This window comes from Echeneis naucrates, chromosome 10 (assembly GCF_900963305.1).
Source record: "Echeneis naucrates chromosome 10, fEcheNa1.1, whole genome shotgun sequence".
Classification (NCBI taxonomy): domain Eukaryota; kingdom Metazoa; phylum Chordata; class Actinopteri; order Carangiformes; family Echeneidae; genus Echeneis; species Echeneis naucrates.
In genome coordinates this window covers 367,855-388,929 of record NC_042520.1, presented here as the reverse complement: position 1 = coordinate 388,929, position 21,075 = coordinate 367,855, and the positions used below count along the sequence as shown (strand labels likewise).

Sequence of the window (21,075 nt, the reverse complement as noted above, 5' to 3'; positions counted from 1 at the left end):
ATATGGACTTTTAGGGTATTAATGATCTTCAGCTGTGGCCTCATGGGAAGGTTAGGGACAAACATCTCAATGTAATCAAGCTGGAATTTCCCTCTGTAGCCCAACATCATCTCTAGATGTCTAGATAGACACACACAAAGATGAATGGGACTTTGATTGTGTGAATAAAGTTTCTTTGAATGTGATTGGCCGGCACTATTAATGAGTCTGTTTCAGTTCCAGATTGATCAGCTGGATACTGATTGGCTCGTGTCCTCCTCGTCACTCAGGTGAACCCAGGTGTGATGACGCCTCCACTTCCTCCTCTAAAAACTCCAAATGTCTCCAAATGAGTGGACCAGGTCTGAGGGTGGACCAGGTCTAAAAGTGGACCAGGTCTCAGACTCACTCACATCATCAGGGAGACAAAACTTTGTTTTCAAAGGCGACCTTTGTGGGTTTTGGCCCCACCCCCTCCACCTGACCCCCCATCAGGAGATAAGGAGGCGAGATGGTTTCTTTCTGTTGCTCTCACCTACATACATCATCCCACCATCTGTTATTTCAGCTCAGCCTCCCGATGAACACTGAGACGTCTCCATGGCAACAACACCAACATACAGGCAGGTAGCAGCGCCTGGAGGGGGAGGATGCAGATCACGATGTCTATTAAACCGCCAGAGCTGATCGGAACTCAAACCTGTTTAGAAAATCTGAATTATTTCTCTTAGATGAGACAAGATGGTTTGTCTGTTCATCGTTTCAGGCTCATTTTGTGTTTTCACAATAAACTGCTAAAGGTCAGCTGTTAGCATCCTTAACCTTCTGGTGTTTGAACTCAGATTGTTTTGTTTTGTGAAGAACTTTCTGTGAGAAAAGTGTGAAATAAATCAACGTCAGGTTTTATGTTGAGCGACACAGCTGCTATTGCTCATGTTCGGTCGAACCTAGCTGGAGTACAAAAGACTGGTCAGGTCTGAGTTTGTTCTCTGTGCATTGCATGCTGGGTAAAGTTGAACCATAATTGCATTCTGATGGTTTTGATTCAAACTGAGCCAATTATGACACAATCAGTTAGTAATTATCAATAATTATCAATAATCAGTGACTCTGTTGGCTCAAATTTAGTTTCAGCCTCATCTCATTTTCAGGCTGTACTTTGTTCAGTTGTTGTTACACATCAGATTGTGTTTATTGAGTTTCTAATGAACTCACAGCAATAATTTATATGACCAGTTAATATAATAGCATATTAATAATGAACAGTATTAATATATACATTCATATCTTAGAAGCCATGACAGCAAAGTGTTAAAAAAATCAAGGCTCATAATAACACTAGCAACAATGATAATGATAATAATTATAACAATTATTATTATTGTGTTTATAAACCATATTTTTATGACCACCTTTTCCTTTTTCGGTTTATTAACACATAAATATAAATAATATATTTTTATTTTCATAGTTTTTCTTCAGGTGCTTTTGCAAACTCCAGATTTAAATTCAAAACAACTTTTATTCCAAATCATGGAAACAAAGACTTTAATGCCGTTTAATCAAGCTGATCAACGCAACTCAGAAAAATGACCTAAGAAAGGAAAATAGGGACGTCCGAGTTTTAACACATGAAGAAAATTATTTATTTTATTGCATTTTATTTATATTTTTCCAAATATGAACACAGGAAGTAGAAAGCTGTTGGATCTTTCTCTTTTTCAGAGGAAACAAGTTTTACAGTTAGTGCATTCAGTCCTATAACAATGAAAAAATAGATTTGACTAAGAAGAAGGGAGGAGGAGGAAAAAGAAAAGGAACAGGAAGAAGAAGTGCTACATAAGGAGGTGATGAGGTAAATCTGTCCAGGAAGAACCAAACAGACATGAAGAAGAGAGAAACAAACCGTCCACACGTCATCGTCATCATCTTTATACACATCAGATGCATAGAATACACTCAGATCCATTTGATATAAATACCAACATCCATCAACACAAACCAGTCCAGACTGGTCCAGGATCAGCTGACCTGCTGCAGAACTGAACTCTGGAGGGAGGGGAGTGGCCTCCAACAGGAAGTGAAGTCACTGGAACGAAAACAATCTGTTGTGGGATCTTTTGTCTGTGATGTTCAGGTAGTCTCTTCAGTTCACTACATTTCCCAGAATGCTATTTATCAACCACAGGTGTTATCTGATGGGGGTGGGGCTGATACTGTCCCCCTCCTCTCTGCTTTACTTCCTAGGGCAGGAGCTTAACTTTTCTCTCTCCCTGTCTCTGGTTTGGCCGACTTCCTGCTTGCCAGAAACCTGGATCCAGTCTGGGGTCGAGGACCCTGGTTCTGTTTGGCACCGAGGCCTCAGCTGTGACCACACATTTTATTTTAGCCTCTCCAACAGGAAGTCAGGTTTGTCAAGCTCCGCCCTTCAGGGCTGTTCAGTTCATTCCCATCATCTTGTTCATAACAGGAGAGTTATCTTTTTGACTTCCTGCTGATGCTTTCAGGGACCATCGGTCCTCAGAGAGGTGAGCTGTGTGTGTGTGTGTGTGTGAGACAGCTTGTGTGATGTTTGGTGACCAATGGTTCTCAGACTCCAACATGTGGACGCCGACAGAAGATACAAGTTCACACAGAGCTAACGTTAGCCTCATCGTGTCCAGAGTTTCTTACTGTCTGATAGTTTCCTGTTGAACAGCGTCCTCTGTGACCTCTGTGACCTCTGTGACCTGTGACCTCAGCGTTTTTAAATACACACATTAAACACATTAAAGGTGAATTAACTACAAACCTGCTGCAAAATTTGGAAAAACAACCACAAACGTGAAAGAAACTCAACCTGAGTTTAAACACTGAAGTTCATGTATAGCCACATCAGCTCATTCACAGAGCCTGAACATGGCACCTGAACGCACCATTAAAGTCCTTTTTGTGCATGTGTGTGTGTGTCTGCTGCAGTCTAGTCGTCGCTGATGATGTCAACGTCCTCGCCGCCGCCCTGCTGTGTGGCCGCCCTCCATCGGTTTACGTGTTGGCTGCCCTTCCTCTTCTGCTGGGCCTCAGGAGACTCCTCCTCCAACTTCTGACGCTTGTGTTTTGTCCTCCGGTTCTGGAACCAAACTTTCACCTGGACAGAGACGAGTTCAGGTGAAACCAGAATCATCTGGTTCTGTCTGATCAGTTCAGACTCTGTTCTCTGGAATCAGAAAACAGGAACTAACTACAAACACACTCAATGTTTCCTCTCATGTGTTTGAGTTGTCACTATCAAAGATGGAGGATGAGAATGGAGTCAGAGTCGGACTGATCCAGATCAGCTGATTCTGTCACTTCCTGGGCTGAAGGGTCAACTTATGATGCAAACTGTCTAAAGTTAAACCTCAACATCTCTAAATTAAAACAATGGGAGTTTCCCATCATGCCTACCTGTGTCTCTGTCAGACACAGCCCGCTGGCGAGCTGCTTCCTCTCGGCTCCGACCACATAGTGATTCTTCTCAAAGGCCCGTTCCAGACGCAGCAGCTGAGACGGCGAGAACGCTGTCCGGATCCGTTTGGGTTTCCTGGAGAACGGACCGTGAAGGAGGAGGTTCTCTGGACTGCTGTCCTCCCCTGGACACAGAGACAAAGAGAGAGTCAAAAGACACACGGCTGTCTCACATACGGTGGCCCCAAAGGCTCAAAACACTGGAGCTGGATACATGACTATGAGAACGTGTTCCCTGTCATGAATGGTTATAAACATGTAATTAACACAGATTTGGTGATAAGATGTGTCAAACCTTCTGTTTTAAACTTCAACAAGTTTCATTTGTCAAAAGTGTCATCGTTTTGATTTAAACTTTTTTGTGGTTCAGCTGATTTGACTTCGCTGGCGATTCATCTGATTTTCCCACCACTGAAAACATCAATTGGAGCTTATTTGTTTATCAGATGCGGTGATGTGGCGTTCAGGGACTTGCGTACGTTGTGTTTCTTTGTCGTCGCGCTCAGCCCAAACCAACATCTCACATCTGCTTTATTTTTCTGACTGTTTATTGAAATCGCACGTAAATTTTTCAATGTACATTTTACATAAAAACAAATTCACGCTTGAGTTCCCGGTAACTGCCGCAGCTCAGCTCAAAGGAGGTGCTGCCGCCATTGCACCGCACGCAAAAAGCTCAGTTGGTCGGTGGCGTCGAGGACACGAACAGGACAATGATGGCGTGCCGAGAACCGCCTCGTGCTCATGCCTGTTCTCCGGCGTTAGCTTCTATAAAGTCGCATTCATATGCAAACTCAGAGCGGGGGGTGGCGGTTTGGAAATGAGACGGTTGGCTTCTGTTCAGTCTCGAATGATGCAGCAACAGGCAGTCAGAGGTCAGAGGTCAAAGACATCCAGCAGCAACATAACAACTGTTTCACCACCAAAGAAGAAGACCTCCAAAACAAGTTAAAGCTCTTTGACGGTTTTATTCATCATCTGTTCACGACGACGAACTGCAGAACTACACTAACTGGCCAAAAGTGTGCGGACGCCCTCCAAGTCACTGTGAGCTGAGAGAAGCTGCTGCTGTCCAATTACTTTTGTCCAGGTGTTCAGTTCGATTAGCAGGAAGAGGACGACTTTATCGGGTCAGACGGAGCTCCAGGTTCCCCGGATACTGAGGAGTGTGTGTGTGTGTGTGTGTGAATGCGTCTGCTGACACAGATCCACCTGAAGTCACGCTCTGGAAAATAAACCCTGGTTTATCCGCCGCTGAAAATTGTCTGAACAAAGACGCTGAGCAATCAGCTGATTTTTCTAGGTTTCAAGATTCTGATGAATGATTTCATCAATTCATCATCTTTAGATTGATCATTTTATATCAAAGAATTAATTAAATATTCATGTCAGTGTTTGAATAACTATAAAATAAATTATTTCAACTGTGTGTGTTGACTTTAAAAGGATTATAATTCAGATTTGTTTTAAATATTTCATAATCAGAGTCTGGACGTGAGGTTTATTTTTATTAATCTCTTGTTTTATGGCTATTTATTGTGTCAATACATTTATAATATATCTTAATCATTGTTCTGATGAATATAAACTAATTTAAATAACAACATTATTCATTACTGTATTAATACAAATTCTGAAGTAAAAAATGATAAAAACAGACCTGCAGAAAATCTCACACCATTTTTATATCAACTGCTGATCAAATAATAAATAGATTCATCAATAAATAAAGTGAATCATCAGTCATTTCTCCTCAGTGTCTGAAAACCATCAAGCTAAATTTACTGATTATTTTGGTTTTTGATGGTTTTAATGGCTGAACGAGGGGGTGGAGCTTGTTTTGCTCTCCAGAACCTCTTCATGTCCAATTTACTTTGTGCAAATAAATAAACTAGAAACCAGAGCCGGACCTGCACTCGTACTCAGACTCAGATCTGGACTCACTGGATGGTACAGAGGCTGACGAGTTCAAAGACGGAAGGAACTGGTATTGACAGCGTTGTGCTCAAGTGGTTAGTGTGCCCTGTAGTCACAGCGGGTTCGATCCCCCCACCTGTTTATCATTGTCTGGAATAAAACCACAAAATTCCCCAAAATATAAAAACGACGTGAGGACCTGCTGACACAGCAGACGATCTAACAGAAAACACAAACCACATTTAAACTTTTCAGTTCTGGTTCTGGACTGAGACCTGATTGTTGGAAATGATGACAAACAACAAAACAATCACTGATGATTAATGAGCTGATCAATACACAACACAACACAACTTTTACTGACAGGACACAACACGACAAAGAGAGCATGTTTTTCTTTAAAAAAGTTTTTTTTTACATCACTCACTTTAATATGAATGAAACATTAACATGTTATTATTATTATTATTACAATTATTCCCCATGAGAAGAAAATCTGGTAATTTCATATATTAGAAAACACATTTTTGAAAATAATACACAAAATGAATTTATTTGTTCTTAATATTTTTTCACATACTTTATTTTTTGGTTGATAAATAAACATTCAGATTATTAATTTACATTCATTTAGTTCTAATTTTGTTGTGTTTTTAGAATGTCCTTTAATATTGGTTGTATTCATACCGTGTAATTATTTTAATGGTGTAATTATTATTAATGATAATATTTCATCAGGCTCATTTTCAAGAATCGATTTGCACACAAATGTCTAAATATTTTACTAATAATTTTCTCCAATAAAAATATTGATTTTCTCTTCTGTTGATTTTATTTTTATTCTTTGTGTTTTATTTTTATTTTGTCATTCGACTTTTTACAGATTGATTTTATTTTCAGGGCCTGAACACGAAACCTGCTGCATTTGTATATATAAATAGATTAGTTTATTACAATAATTATCATTTATTTATGAGATCATAATAAACAGCCAGTGTGATGTGACTTGAAAAGTAATTTTTAAATTAAAATCATTTCATGATTTTTTTTCCAGCTTTTAAATAGTTTTGTTTTTAAACCTTACAATTAAAATTTTGTTCAAGACAAAACTTGTTTAATAAAAGAACAATTAAGTTTGTACAGTTAAAATTTAAGTTTAATGATGCAAAAACAAAAACAAAAAAAAAAGATTGTCTTATTATCTTCGGGTTAGGGTTAAAAATAAAATCAATCAGATTCCATTTCACTTTTTCCGAAATGAGCAAACTTCAGTTTCATGTGTAAATAACAACAGCTGAACAATAATAAATGATGATTTTTGCTGCGTTTAGTTTTTTTTTATTTTTTTATTTGAAAAATCTAGTGATTTTAATTCTCTAGAAAACATTTATACACATTTACACATTTACTTAAAACACTTCGGTATTTATATTAATATATATTATGAAATTTTTTGTAATAAAAAAAAACCATTTCTTTTTTCTCCTTATCTAAATTTAAGTGATATTGTTAAAATTGTTGTTTGTTTGGTTCACGTGAATTTAACGGAGTCGGATAAAAACGGATCATTGTCAACATTACGGAAAACAGGAAAGACCGCGAACGCAACACACACACGGCGTCACATGAATGTGTCTGAGCTTCATCAGACACATGACATCATTATTATATTAATTGGTACTAATCATAAAGATCAATAATCAGTGAAATGGAACAGGAGGGAATGTACACAGATGAAGGTTTAAAGTAAATAATCATCAGAACCTTCGATAATAAATCAATAATTAATAACTGACACTGATGCATTTGTATCATTATTGATCCATTACTGAATATTAATCAGAATCATCAGTCAGTTTGAGACGAATTTAAAATACAAAAATCTGACAACCTGATCCCGACCCCGGTTCTGGTTCTGGTTCCCCCCGGACCCCCCGCTCACCTTGGAAGCGGTGTCCCAGGTAGCGGCTCCTCAGGACCCAGGGGTAGAAGCTGAGCGCGTCCCGGTGCTGGGGGCTGAAGAAGGTCTGGGGGGGGACCTGCAGCGGGTGCAGCGGCAGCCCCCCGGGGCTCTGTGAGTGCGTCCCGGGCTCCTGCAGCACCATGTCCGGCCCGGCCGAGTACAGAGTCCTGCCGCCTCCCTGGAAGCAGGAGCCGAACAACCCCGCGGCGGCGGCCGGGTGCAGGGAGTCCGGGAACCGGAGCGCCGTGGGCCGGATGGGCTCGTCCCCGGAGCCGCCGCTGCTGTTCGCGTCCTTCCCGACCAGAGACTCGATGGTGAAGCACTTTTTACCGCCGTGCTGGAACATGATGAGCGGCTGCTGCGGCTTGGAACGGATCGGGATCCGGGCGGTCCAGGTCCGAGTCGGGGAGCTCAGATCCCGAGCCTCGCGCGGAGAACCATAAGTCCCCGGGAGTCCGCCTGTGCGTAAAATCCAGATCCTGCAGCTGAAGTTTCCTCACCTGTGAGGGGGCGGTGTCTGTGGCTGGTCCCGCGTCCTGCCGGGTCAGCACCAGACCAGGTCCAGAGTCCAGAGTCCGGTCCGGTCCGGATCCTGGGCAGCCGCAGCCGGAGGAGAAGTGAGCGCGCCGGGCCTCGAGACTCAGATCAGTCGGTGTCTCCTCGCTCCTCCTGCCGCCGCTTTCTGGAGCCTGAGCCGGGACTGAGAGTCAGATACCTGCCCTGCCCCCCCCCCCCCCCACCCCCCTGAGGTGAGCCGAGCATGCGCACAGGCCGCAGGCCCTGCCGACAGCCATTTTACTGACGTGGGGGGGTGAAAGAGAGCAGCTGATGAAGAAAACATCGTGTCACTAAGTCAACTGTGTCCGACCCCCCCCCAGGGAGAAGGGGGGCCCTGACTGTGGCCCCTGAAGAAGCCTCCTGGAATCATCTGTTGTGTTTTCGCTCTGATAGACTGACAGACAGAGAGATCTTTGAAAATTAATAAAAACTAGGAAATGAAGCTGAAGGTGAATCTGGACGTTTGACCTTTGACCTTCAGCTGTTAATGAATTGACCTTTGAACTTGATCTGTGATCAAATGTTATTTAAGCTATTAAAAACTCTTCTTCCTGCCAGCTGATGACAATTTAGCTTTTGATGACAGTGGTACGAGGGAGACGATGACTGAGGCTGACACCTTCATCAAAGGCCCAATGGGGCCCCTGAACAGAGGCCCCAGGGCCTGTCCTGGATGCTGATTGGCTCTCTGTGTGTAAGAACCAGGGACTTGTGGCCCCGTTCACAGTGCTCTGAGTGCCCTGGGACTCAAACCCTGTTAAGTGTGGTGACCCGGTCCCGGTCCTTCCTCTGGGCCCATTCAGGAGCCTCTAATTGTGGGAAGCTCTACCAAGGCCCCCCACCTCCAGCTGGAGGCCCATGTGAACCACAGAGCCCCCCCCCCTCAGTAACTCTGGCTCCTGGTGGTTTGGACTGAAGGCTGTTAGCACTGTTTAGTTTAGCCATTAGCTGGCTGTGAAAGAGGACAAGGAGGGAGGGGCTTCAGGGTGGGAGGAGCCAAATGCCCTGATAATGAGAGGCCACCCCCCCCATTAGGACTGAACAAGGGACATACGTACAGGAAATGACCACGAACGGCTCCAGTCCACGACACAGGGGGCGTGGTCATAGAGTGACATCACTTTTCAGAAAGACTGGCAGACAAAGTGGGCGGGGTCAGATGAGATCACACTTTAAAGATGGAGTCAAACTTTTGAGCTTGAGTTGTGTTTTGCTGTTGTCAGACTCGACAACAATACAACACAACTATTAACCCTCCCGCGTCTGTTATTCATTGGTCTGTTCACTCCCCAGGTGTATCCAGGTGTCTGAGGTGTCATGGGAACACTGTGACATGACAGCAAAGGCTATGACCTGTGACCCGTAGCACACACACACACACACTTAATGAGGGGGTGGGGGGGTTGGGTATTGTCTCAGTCTGTCAAACAAACAAGACACACTGATCCCTTGACATCCTCTCTCTCTCTCGCCCACTCACAAGGTCATGTGACATTTGTAGCTGTGATGTCACAGGAAGTCATTAGTATAAACTCAGTTATTGATTCATTAGTTATAATTTGAGCCAGATGATTAATTGTAGTCTGGAAGCAAGATTGAGTCTTCATGCTGAAGGCCTTTAGGGTGTGGTGGTGGGGGGGGCAGATAATTGGGCTTCTAGATCACAGGATCAGGCTCAGAGTCCTCTCCTGCTCCCTGCTGGTCGTATCTGTGAACTACATGACAGAACTGGGAACATCAGGACGATTTTACTCTGATGAATAAAAGGTTCAACAGAGGAGAGAAAGAAAAAGAGTGAAGCTGTCATGTTTCCATTTGCAGCTTTTTATTGAGTTGAGGCAAAAATAAAAATGAAAAAGTTGTGCAGCTAAAAACTGACTCTGATCCTAAAAATCTGTGATCTGGACTCCTGGAGCCAAACTTGTCAAAGTGCTGGTGCTCCAGGAGGAGTGTTAAAATGCTGACAGCTTGTTCTTTTGTTGTTGGTGGATTTTAAAAACAATTAAAAACATCACAAAACAGAAATCCGGAAATTCTCAAAAATATTTTCACATCTTTCAAAAATATTAAAAATACAAAGCTACTGTGATTTTTGAGACAGTGATTTCGGAACCAAGGCTGTTGACACTAATCAAACATGAACAACGTGAAATACTTTTAAACAGCTTCAGATTGTCATTCTGTGACATCATCACCCACTGACATGTCAACAGACGTTGTGGGTTTTAGACCTGTCTGAAGAAATGTCAGTAAAACTCGGCTTCACGTGATGGAAAGTGAAGCTTTTAACGCTAACAACAGTTTAACTTTACTGTTGTAGGCTACACTATCAGCTAACATGAAAACTAATGTTAACTGTCAGTGTGAACTAACAGCCGTTAGCAACCACATTATCAATAAACGAAGTAACACTGTGATTGAGGGACAAACTCTGAAACATTAGCTGACATTTACCAACAGATTCAGAGTTTGCATGAAACAGGTTAACATTTTAGCATCAACAGGGATGCTAATGAATTCCAACATTGTATCCTGGAGGTGTGTAGAGGGAGCTAACGTGATTGGTAGGCTAACGTGAAGTCTGTCCGGGATGCTAACATCAGTTTTTTCCACCAGATTGAATAGTTTAGCAGACATTAGCTTTAGCATCCTTCCGGCTAAAGTGCTAGTATGATGAAACACTGTGATCGGTGCTCAGAGAGTCCTTGACTGAAGAAGAGTCATTTTCTCTATGATTGGTTGAGAAAATGTTTCTGAGGCTCAAACACTAAATCCACCAACACTCAGCTGAGAAACAGCAAGTCAGAGAGAGATGTCTGAGGACATTACATCAGTAGAACCAATGAAATCCCAAAACAGACTGAACGTTCAGGTTCAGAACAAACCTTTACATAAACCTTTAAAAGGTCCGAGTTTGTCAAACCGTTTCAGCTCTTATGAGACCGTCTCATCCCAACTGCAATCATCTCAGAGTAAAAGAACCAGTATATGGACCAGAACTGGTCTCTGATGCCGCAGAGACTGATCCTCAGAAACTGTGGAGTACGGAACCAGGACTGTGGGAAGGATCCAGGTAAACTCAGCTTTGGATTAAGTTCAAGAGAACTGGTCTTCACTGATGGACTCAGAAGATCCAGCTTGACCTGACCGTAGTCTGACTCTGGGACCACGTGGTACCAAAACCTGGTCCCACCTGTGTTTCCATTAAACAACAAAGACAAAGAGAAAACGTAAAAACCAGGACTGCACCAAGGAGGGGAACTCCAAGATGCGTTATAGTCCTGAATAAACTGACCCACTGAGGAGACGTGGTCTTGATGTCAATAATGAGAGACCAGGTCCTGAAGGTGCTGCCTCACTGATCTGTCCCTCTTCAGGTCTGAAGGGTTCATCAGATATTCATCCTCAGATATCAGATCAGTGGAGCCGCACCTTGACCGATGACGACCAGAGATCGGAATCTGTTGGTGGTTGGTGGGACCTGGCCCGAGGAAACCGGGTCAAGAACCTGGTGGATAATTATGGGAGGGTGTCAAACATAGTCTGGTTCTGTCTTAATGAAGGATTCAGGATCTTGGGATCATCTTGGGACGACCTCTGGGACCAGGGGAGGCGGGTGGATGGTGGGACACGAGTCCCTGTGCCTCAGTTTGAACACCAGCTGCTCCTTCTCCTGAGAAAGCTTCTGGTTCACCGTGATCTGTCTTTCCAGCGCCACCTTCAGGTCCCGCTGCTCCTTCGACAGCTGCCTGGGAATCAGAGCACAGTGCGTCAAGACCAGGACCAGGATCAGGACCAGGCTATTTCAATGTCAGTCCTTGGACTGACTGGACTGGAAATACTTACTGGATCAGAGTCTGACAGTTGTCCATGCGGACTCTCAGATCCTCGTTCTGTTGGAGGACGTGGGCGATCTGGTCCTCCAGAGACAGGTTCTTCTCCACCTGTGGGGGGGGCAGAGAGGAGAGTTAGAGGAACAGCTGATCGTCTCCGTCTGTCTCTCGCCGTCTCTTGACCCGTCCACCTACCACAGCCTCCATCTGCCGCAGCTTCCTGTTCTGCTCCTGCACGCGCTCAGTCTTCATCTCTATGACAAACAGCAGAGACTCCTGCTCTGACTCCCAGAATGCACCTGGGCTGCCGTGGGCCTGCAGGACATGAAGAGACGCACAGAGACACGTGCATGTGTGTTTGTGTGAAAGAGGATGTGATGTCACAGAAAAAGCAAAAAGGAAATCAATGACTACAGGTTACAGACAGGAAGCGGACAGACTGTCCAACAGTGATGTCACACCCACCTGGATGTTCCTCTGCAGGTCTATCTTGAACGTTGACTCTCTGACTCTTTTCTTCAGCTCATCATAAATCTGCAGCTCCGACATCAGCTGATCCACCTGCCCCTGTCAGTACACACACACACACACACACAGTGAGAGAGCGAGAGAGAGAGAGAGAGAGAGAGAGAGAGGGAGAGAGAGAGACAGACACAGACACACACAGACAGACAGACACACACACAGTGAGAGAGAGAGAGAGAGAGAGAGAGAGAGAGAGAGAGAGAGAGAGAGAGGAGAGAGAGAGAGACAGACACAGACACACAGACAGACACACACACACACAGTGAGAGAGTGAGAGAGAGAGGGAGAGAGAGAGACAGACACAGACACACAGACAGACAGACACACACACAGTGAGAGAGAGAGAGAGAGAGAGAGAGAGAGAGACAGACACAGACACACAGACACACAGACAGACAGACACACACACAGTGAGAGAGTGAGAGAGAGAGAGAGAGAGAGAGAGAGGGAGAGAGAGAGACAGACACAGACACACAGACAGACACACACACACACAGTGAGAGAGTGAGAGAGAGAGAGAGAGAGAGAGGGAGAGAGAGAGACAGACACAGACACACAGACAGACAGACACACACACAGTGAGAGAGAGAGAGCGAGAGAGAGAGAGAGAGAGACAGACACAGACACACACACAGTGAGAGAGCGAGAGAGAGAGACACAGACAGACAGACAGACAGACAGACAGACAGACAGACAGACACACACACACACACACACACACACACACACACACACACACACCTACCTTCAGGACGTCCTCAGTTTTTCTGAATGTCTCTGTCAGCTGATGTTTTTCTTCTTTGTGTGTTTTCTGCAGCGCTGGAACAAACGAGTCAACACCTTCAAATGATGCAGGTGATGTCATCACACACAGGTAGCCCCTCCCCCCACAGTCTTGTGTTACCTTCCAGGTGTCTCTCATGCTCCTCAGAAACACTCTGACTCTTCTGCTCATAGACAATGTTCAAATCAGCCACCGTCTCTGTTCTCACCTGAGGAACAGCACACATCAGACCAGGAGGCCTCAGAATCAGAAAACAAGAACCAACTAAAAACACACTCTGAATGTTTCCTTCCTCTCTGTTTGGGTCGTTTCTGTCTTTATCTGATCAGGAGTTCTGCTCAGTAATGATGAAAAATCAGCTCCAAATATCTGATTGTCTTTATTCTGTCAACACAATAAACTTAATGAGCTCCAACACTGAGGACACTGAGGATCTGGTCTGATCTCTGTCCGGTCCAGTTGTGCCACTGTTTGTCATGATTCTTGGTCCACCACTGATCCATTATCAGTCCATCGTGTCCTCACCTTATCCAGGATCCCGAGGACGAGGGCACACACATCCTCATCGGCGTGGTCTTTGAGAAGCTCCGCCCTTTCTGGATTGCCATTAGCTGAGAGCACTTCCTTTAAAATCCTCAGCTGCCATTCGAAGCGCTCGAGCTGCTTTTCCAGACAGATGTCCTGCTGATCTGATGCTAGTCCACCTGCACACAGACACGGACTCATGTTGGGACTACAGTTCCCATGATGATCTGCAGTCAGTTAGCCAACAGAAACATTTGGATCAGGAAACCACAGCGTCACTCACCTTCATCTCGACAGCTTTTGTTGTTCTTCTCTCCGTTCTTCCCTTTGTTCTTCTTCTGACAACGACAGGATTACGAGAAGAAGAAGAAGAAGAAGGAGGAGAAGATTTTTGATTTTTAAAAACAAAACTTTATTTACATTTGCTAGTACTTTGAGCCTTATGAGGCAGACAGCAGGTTACTATAGGTGATTAAATACAATCATTAAGTGACTAGAAAATAAAATGCATGAACATACTAGATGACTGATTGGTTGATTAGGATGGATGAATGAGTAAGTAAATAGATCAGTGGGTCAGTCACTCTTTAAAAGCTGTGCAAACTGCAGTTCATTTTTCACAACTGCACCACATATCTTCAGGCTAACCCCTAACCCCCAGGCTGTTCATCATTTTGTAAAAACTGAACTCCAGCCTTGGTCTGCATCAAATGTTACAGCGTCACACAAAGGCTGCCTCCTGGCCCCTTTTTCCACCATTTTGTTTTTTCTGGATACATAAGTTACCATCTTTGCTTCACCAGTAACATAGTATAGCAGCGGCTTTTTTTGATTCTGCTTCCTGTACCCCATCCCATAAATGAAAGATGCTGAATAAAAACATCTGTTAAAAGCATGAAGAGCACTGAGGCTTTTACACAGTTGGATTAAGAACAGTGACAAAGGTGTTGGAGGTGATGGCAGGATCCTCCACTGCAGGTCACCAGTTCTTTTTTTTTTTTTTAAGAGGAGGCTTGTATGAGGCTGTCCACTGCGGCCCCGGCCCATCTCCTCCTAGCCTGTCAGCCCAAACACTGGGTGCTCTGTTGCACAGCCCCTTCCTGTTTATTATCTTCACACAGCATCTGTACATTGTTTTTTTGTCCATCATTTGTAGGCTGAATTCTCGGGCAGCCTGAGGAAAGGCCCCTTGAGCTCCCCAAACTGGGGGCTCATATGAACTTCTTGCAATGGATCGTCTTGATTTGGTTCAGTGGCCCAACTGTACTCCATAAGGAGGCTCCTCTCTCTCCCCATCAGGCTTTTGTCTCCACATCTCCAGGAGCCTCTGTGCCACCCTGCAGTTTCCACCAGCCGCTGCAGGACCAGGGTCTTGGTTCTGCAAAGTGCCACCGTCAGTCCAGTACAGCTGCCCTGGAGACATCCAGCCTGGCTCTGTAAACTAATGGCTCCTTTAGTAACTAGAACAGAGAGTCACAGCTTTTCTCTGAATAGCTTTTAAAAAGGGCCCATGACTTAAAAATGCCCTGATGAAAAGGAGGAAGCCTATTTAATTTTGACAGTTTTGAATCAGTTAAAAAGAAAAGCAGCATCCAGTCGCAGGTTACTCACATGTCTGAATGGCCACCCCTCTCCACACCAGGTCTGCCAGTCCTGTTAAAAACCTTTGAACAAACTGTAACCTAAAGGTGGCAGTCCTGCAGGCCAAGTGGACAAGGCCCTGTACGCAGCAAGGACACAGGACGTCAGGTTTTTTTTATCTTGCGAACAGCCTTTTTTTTGCCGCAGGTCACTGGCACAGAACCTGAAGTTAAGTTTTCATTAAAAACATCTAAAAATATCAGGTGCAAGGATGTTTCAGAAATTTTTCTAAAATTCTACAGTAAGACCATCAATGCCATCCTTGCATGTTCTGCAGAGCGGCATGCAGCTCTACCAACTGTAACGGTCGGTCCAGCTCAGAGACCTGAGGCTGCTCCCCATCCTCCTTACACTCACTGGTATAGAGGGATGAGAAACTCCACGACACGCCTTCCTATCTGGCCAGGCTCAGTAAGTCGCCCTGTATCTGAGAGCAAAGACTGGATTACTTCAGTCTGTCCACACCTTTTTTCCAGACTAAAAAGAAGCTAGAGGGAGCATCCGTCTCTGTGTCTAGTAGGTTGGCTAAGGCCATTTTTTTGGACTTGCGGATTGCACTATATCCTCCATTTCCTGTTTCAAGTTCCATTTTCTCAGTCGGTAGGTCTTCGATAGATCGACAGGCATCACACGCAACATTGAGGGTGTACTGCTTACACAACAGTTTTATCCCAGTTTTACAGTGGTCCCACCACTGAGACATGTGAAATCTGAGTTTTCTGTCTAAAACCATCCCAAAAGTCTGTAAAACCCTCATCTAATCCTCAAACTGAGTTAAAATGCCAGTAGGCACTTCTGGGCAAAATATTTTTAATCCCAACACAACATAAAACCAAAGCGTGATCAGTAAAAACATGAAAATGATGCTTAAAACAGGAACGCCTGTCGAGCCTGTCGCCTGCTGTCTGCAGTCTGTGCTTCCACCGGGTCAGAGCGTGTTGGGACAACCCAAGACCAAATACGGCTCCGGCCCACAGCGGTCCAACCTGGAGCAGATTTTTTCCATTATTTGGAGCGTAAATGTTGATGAAGATTACATTTCCCAAAACATGCTTTGGCTAAGACACACTTTCCCCTCACTACATGCTCCACCTCCAGTGATGATGGAGCGACAGGAAGGCCGCTCCACCACCCAGGGCCTTCCCACTCTCTGTCCCAGTCCGCCTCGTTGTTCTGTAAGAACAGCACATTAATGCGTTTCATCCGCCTCTCTGGCCCCGCCCCCACTCTGAGAGAGTCTGCCATTGGAAGATATGAAACCAAAGCAGTAAAACAAACAGACCCGTGTTTTCAGTCTGTTCAATGAGAACTGAGGCTGCTTTCTTTGTGTTTTGCCAATTTATAGAATTTGAACAAATCTGGGAAATTCTGTTTCAGGAGCTGTTTAAGTCCAGGAGCTTCACACCTTCAATTATCTGAGCTGTTCTTCAGGTGAGTGGGAGGAGTCTGTGTACAGGACATTTCACTGCAGTCAGACACACTGTCCTCCCTGTCCCCTCAGTCCCCCCAGTCCCCTCAGTCCTCCCAGTCCCCTCAGTCCTCCCAGTCCTCCCAGTCCTCCCAGTCCTCCCAGTCCCCCCAGTCCCCCCTGTCCTCCCAGTCCCCTCAGTCCCCCCAGTCCCCTCAGTCCTCCCAGTCCCCTCAGTCCCCCCAGTCCTCTCAGTCCCCCCAGTCCTCATAGTCCCCCCAGTCCCCTCAGTCCTCCCAGTCCTCCCAGTCCCCTCAGTCCCCCCAGTCCTCTCAGTCCCCCCAGTCCCCTCAGTCCTCACAGTCCCCCCAGTCCCCTCAGTCCTCCCAGTCCCCTCAGTCCCCCCAGTCCCCCCAGTCCTCTCAGTCCCCCCAGTCCCCTCAGTCCTCACAGTCCCCCCTGTCCCCCCTGTCCTCCCAGTCCCCCCTGTCCTCCCAGTCCCCTCAGTCCCCCCAGTCCCCTCAGTCCTCCCAGTCCTCCCAGTCCCCTCAGTCCCCTCAGTCCCCTCAGTCCTCCCTGTCCCCTCAGTCCCCTCAGTCCCCTCAGTCCCCCCAGTCCCCTCAGTCCCCTCAGTCCCCCCAGTCCCCTCAGTCCTCCCAGTCCTCCCAGTCCCCTCAGTCCCCTCAGTCCCCTCAGTCCCCCCAGTCCCCCCAGTCCTCCCTGTCTGCAGCAGTTGCCTCAGCCTCCACTTCTTTTGACACTGTCATTCATTTACTGTGATGTCCCGCAGAAACAGATTTCCACCTGGACACAATAGTGTCATCTACCACACCAACCTCGCCTGCCTCCCTAGTCTCCCCCACCTCACCCACTGCCTCCGCTACCAATCCCCAGAGCTTGACCACTCACCTCAGGGTGCTATGTTCCTCCTCCACCTGAGGCCTGACCACAGCTCCATCTGAGCAACCCAGGCCACCCTCTCCTCTGGGTTCGGCCAGGCCTTGATCAAATGCCCCAGCTCACCACAGCTGAAGGACCTCAGCAAGGAGGAGGTGGCAAACAAAGTGTAATCGAACCTTGAATTTAATTCCTCTGACTGGCCATGTCACAACTTTTCTGTCAAGAATTCATCGCTGATGAACGGTGTTCTCCACCACAGCTTTATTCATCGAGCAGCAGATTTACTGGAACTGGGGCGATTATCTCTCTGACTGCCAGTGCTACATCCTCCCTGTGACAGCCCGGAGAAGACACCTGACACCATGATGGCTTCAGTGGTCCTCTGGCAAAATACAACAACAATCACCCCACTAAACTCAGATACCAGCAGAAACCAAAACAACTAACCATGAAAAACCACAAAGGATAGGAAACAAAAAGGGGAAGGTTTAGAAAACCACTCACTGAGGTTTCAACCATGGCATCAACAACAAGAGGAATAGAGGGGGAGCTAGGGAAGGTCAGGGGTAGTTAGTGGTCAAAGTCCAGACCGTGTAGTCGGGTTCAATACAGTCTATGGTGGACATGAAGCAGGGCATTCTGGGAATTGGATGGCTGGTGGATTCTCAGAGGCCCCTTGGCAACCTGGTTCTGGTCTGAATTCAGGTCTGAACAAAGTGGACCAGTTAGAAAAATTAACTATGACCTGCCAGACCTGAACCAGGACCACAACAGACCACAGCAGAACAAACCTGCTGGTCCAGGTTATACTTCAGAGACACAGAGAGAGAGACAGAGGGACAGACAGACAGAGAGTGAGAGAGAGACAGAGAGACAGAGTGAGAGAGAGTGAGAGAGAGACGGACAGAGAGTGAGAGAGAGAAACCGACAGAGAGTGAGAGACAGAGGGACAGACGGACAGAGAGTGAGAGAGAGACAGAGAGACAGAGTGAGAGAGAGTGAGAGAGAGACGGACAGAGAGTGAGAGAGAGAAACCGACAGAGAGTGAGAGACAGAGGGACAGACAGACAGAGAGTGAGAGAGAGACAGAGAGACAGAGTGAGAGAGAGTGAGAGAGAGAAACCGACAGAGAGTGAGAGACAGAGGGACAGACGGACAGAGAGTGACAGAGAGACAGAGAGAAAGAGTGAGAGACAGAGGGACAGACGGACAGAGAGTGACAGAGAGACAGAGAGAAAGAGTGAGAGAGTGAGAGAAAGACAGAAAGAGAGTGAGAGAGAAAGACAGAGAGAGAGAGAGAGAGACACACACACACACACACACACACACCAAGTTGTGCTCCACAGCTCTGCTGGATTTAAAGAGCCCTGAAACACTAAATCTGTTCACCTGAGGGGGCGGAGCCTCTGTTCCTCCAGGAGTCTAGTCTTGTAAAAAGCTCATAAATCAGAATCTGGTCTCTCTCAGACCAGATTCACAGTCAGATCTCTGGAGGAGACTAAACCTCTCATTGGCCGATTTAAACATCAGGGGGAGGAGCCAAAGAGACAACCAGAAACCAGTTACCAAATGTACTTCCTGTTCCTCAGAACAAAAACCAGAATCTTTCTTCAAACAGAGGGCTTTAAAGTCCACACCTCAGACAGGATATGACATCATGCTGCATGCTGTGGTTTGTGACTGAGGCAGGACACCGGTCCACATCTGGTCCCACACCAACCTCAGGGGTCTATGGTCCAGAGTCCAGATGGAGGTTCGGACTGAGCCTCTAAACCTGGGCCTGGATTCTGGTCTGGAGAGCCTTTGGGGTTCTGCAGCTGTTTCAAGTCTGCTGTTGGAACTTGTGTATCAGTTCTCAGTATCACTGTTTTTCTCTGCTGGAAAACCACAACACAACAACATCTGAGTCAACACTCAGCACAGACTGTGATCTCTTAAAGACACAACGAACCTGCTCAGACTGAACGTGTCAAATGTCTCATGTCACAGCTGAATTCAGACTGACCAGTCTGGGATCAGGTGTGTTCTTTTAGCCAGGGACTGACACCTGGGGATTGTGGGTAATAAAGTCCTGCTCAGCTGTTTAGTTCTGCTGAGTCAGGAGACAATGATCAATGATTGATTATTGATCAGTCTGAGGCGGACTTGGTCCTAACCAGATATTAGGACTGAACTGGATCTTGACCAGGTCTAACCCTTCCTACAGAGACCCTGAGACACAAGAACACCGTGTGACACGATCCAACGCTGAATTTATCTGCATCGCCATAGCAACAGAAAAACATCACACTCATACGAGTCATACGATGACAGGAAGTCCTCAGGATGTCCCACATGAGCCAAAATATAAGACTCTAAACAAATGCCCCTTTCACAGAAGATCCTCAGCTGAGGAAGGCCAGACCAGGTGAGGACGGGCAGACCAGGTGAGGACGGGCAGACCAGGTGAGGACGGGCAGACCAGCTGAGGAAGGCCAGACCACCTCAGGACGGGCAGACCAGCTGAGGAAGGCCAGACCACCTGAGGACGGGCAGACCAGCTGAGGACGGGCAGACCAGCTGAGGACACTGAGCAGCTCCTCAAAAGCCAATCAGGTGGTGTCTCCTGGAGCATGCTCAGTAACCTTTGCACCATCCTGAATCAGGTCCAATACACATTCCTCACCAGCGTTAGTGGGGGGGGGGGCAGCCTAATTCAGATTACACTGATCCATATTGGACGGCACACATGGACCTCCGGACTCCGTCACTTTCTATCAATAACTGGACACCAGCAGCTGCCAGAGTCAGGACACTTTATCCACTGAGGACCGGGGCTGGTCTACGGCAACTGCCGAGGACCAGCACTGATGAGCGAAGAGGGACGAGGACATGCGGTCCAGTAGAGTCTCCGAGTGTCGGACCGCCTGAAGCCCGAAGCCTCGGTAACATTCACAGGTGCTTTAATCTGCTCCGGAAGTCCAAATGACGGATATCAGGCAGGTTCTTTGAACACCTCACCGTGAGAAACCGCCCGAAACACATAAAAACAATAAAAATATGAAACAAAACAACAGAATCTAAAATAAAAGAACCCAACAGGGACTTTCAAAACTTTAAACCAGATGTTCTCAAACGCCCCGCAGACCCGTTTTGCGGGATTTCACCGCACTTTCTTTACGTCACTTCGACACCTGCAACACCGAACCAGAGGGTCCGGGACCGAACCACGGGGTACCGGGACCGGACCACGGGGTCCTCTCCCCGGGACGGAGCAGCAGCAGCCGCCTGTCGATGGGCCTCCTCACCCCAGTCACAACCGGGCCTTGCCGAACTCTGCTAGTCTGCCCCGGACCCGGACCCGGTCCCGGTCCCGGTGCTTACCTTGCTGTGGCTGCAGCCCATTCCTTCTTCGGTCGGTGCTGCTTCCTCTTCCTCTTCTTCTGTTGACAACTTTCAAACACTCCGGAAAAAGTCTCGTGAACGCACCGCCTTCTACGGCGGACGGGGCTTATTTGTGCTGCGTTCACGACCCCGAAAGAGGCTCGGCAAAAAAACTTTTCTATAGTTAACTTCA

The 21,075-nt window shown here is 46.4% G+C and overlaps 2 protein-coding genes across 4 annotated transcripts; both read right to left on the bottom strand.

The window, feature by feature from the left end:
- Nucleotides 1–1,679: 1,679 nt before the first annotated feature.
- emx3 (empty spiracles homeobox 3) lies at nt 1,680–8,009 on the bottom strand. Its single transcript, XM_029512804.1, has 3 exons — nt 7,325–8,009; nt 3,406–3,590; nt 1,680–3,106 (listed from the first exon to the last, which is right to left on the bottom strand). The coding sequence occupies exons 1-3, from the start codon at nt 7,689–7,691 to the stop codon at nt 2,939–2,941; spliced, it is 720 nt and encodes a 239-aa protein (XP_029368664.1). The 5' UTR covers nt 7,692–8,009; the 3' UTR covers nt 1,680–2,938.
- A 924-nt stretch (nt 8,010–8,933) lies between these two features.
- On the bottom strand, nt 8,934–21,073 carry ccdc69 (coiled-coil domain containing 69). 3 transcript variants are annotated; one of them, XM_029511809.1, is made up of 9 exons: nt 20,883–21,073; nt 13,854–13,905; nt 13,571–13,749; nt 13,166–13,253; nt 13,007–13,080; nt 12,202–12,303; nt 11,932–12,051; nt 11,750–11,847; nt 8,934–11,652 (listed from the first exon to the last, which is right to left on the bottom strand). In XM_029511809.1, the coding sequence occupies exons 1-9, from the start codon at nt 20,901–20,903 to the stop codon at nt 11,484–11,486; spliced, it is 903 nt and encodes a 300-aa protein (XP_029367669.1). In that variant the 5' UTR covers nt 20,904–21,073; the 3' UTR covers nt 8,934–11,483. The 3 variants fall into 3 exon arrangements, with proteins under 3 accessions (XP_029367669.1, XP_029367668.1, XP_029367670.1); XM_029511808.1 differs by having other exon boundaries at nt 13,854–13,908; nt 20,883–21,069; XM_029511810.1 differs by having other exon boundaries at nt 13,854–13,910; nt 20,879–20,918.
- Nucleotides 21,074–21,075: the final 2 nt, after the last annotated feature.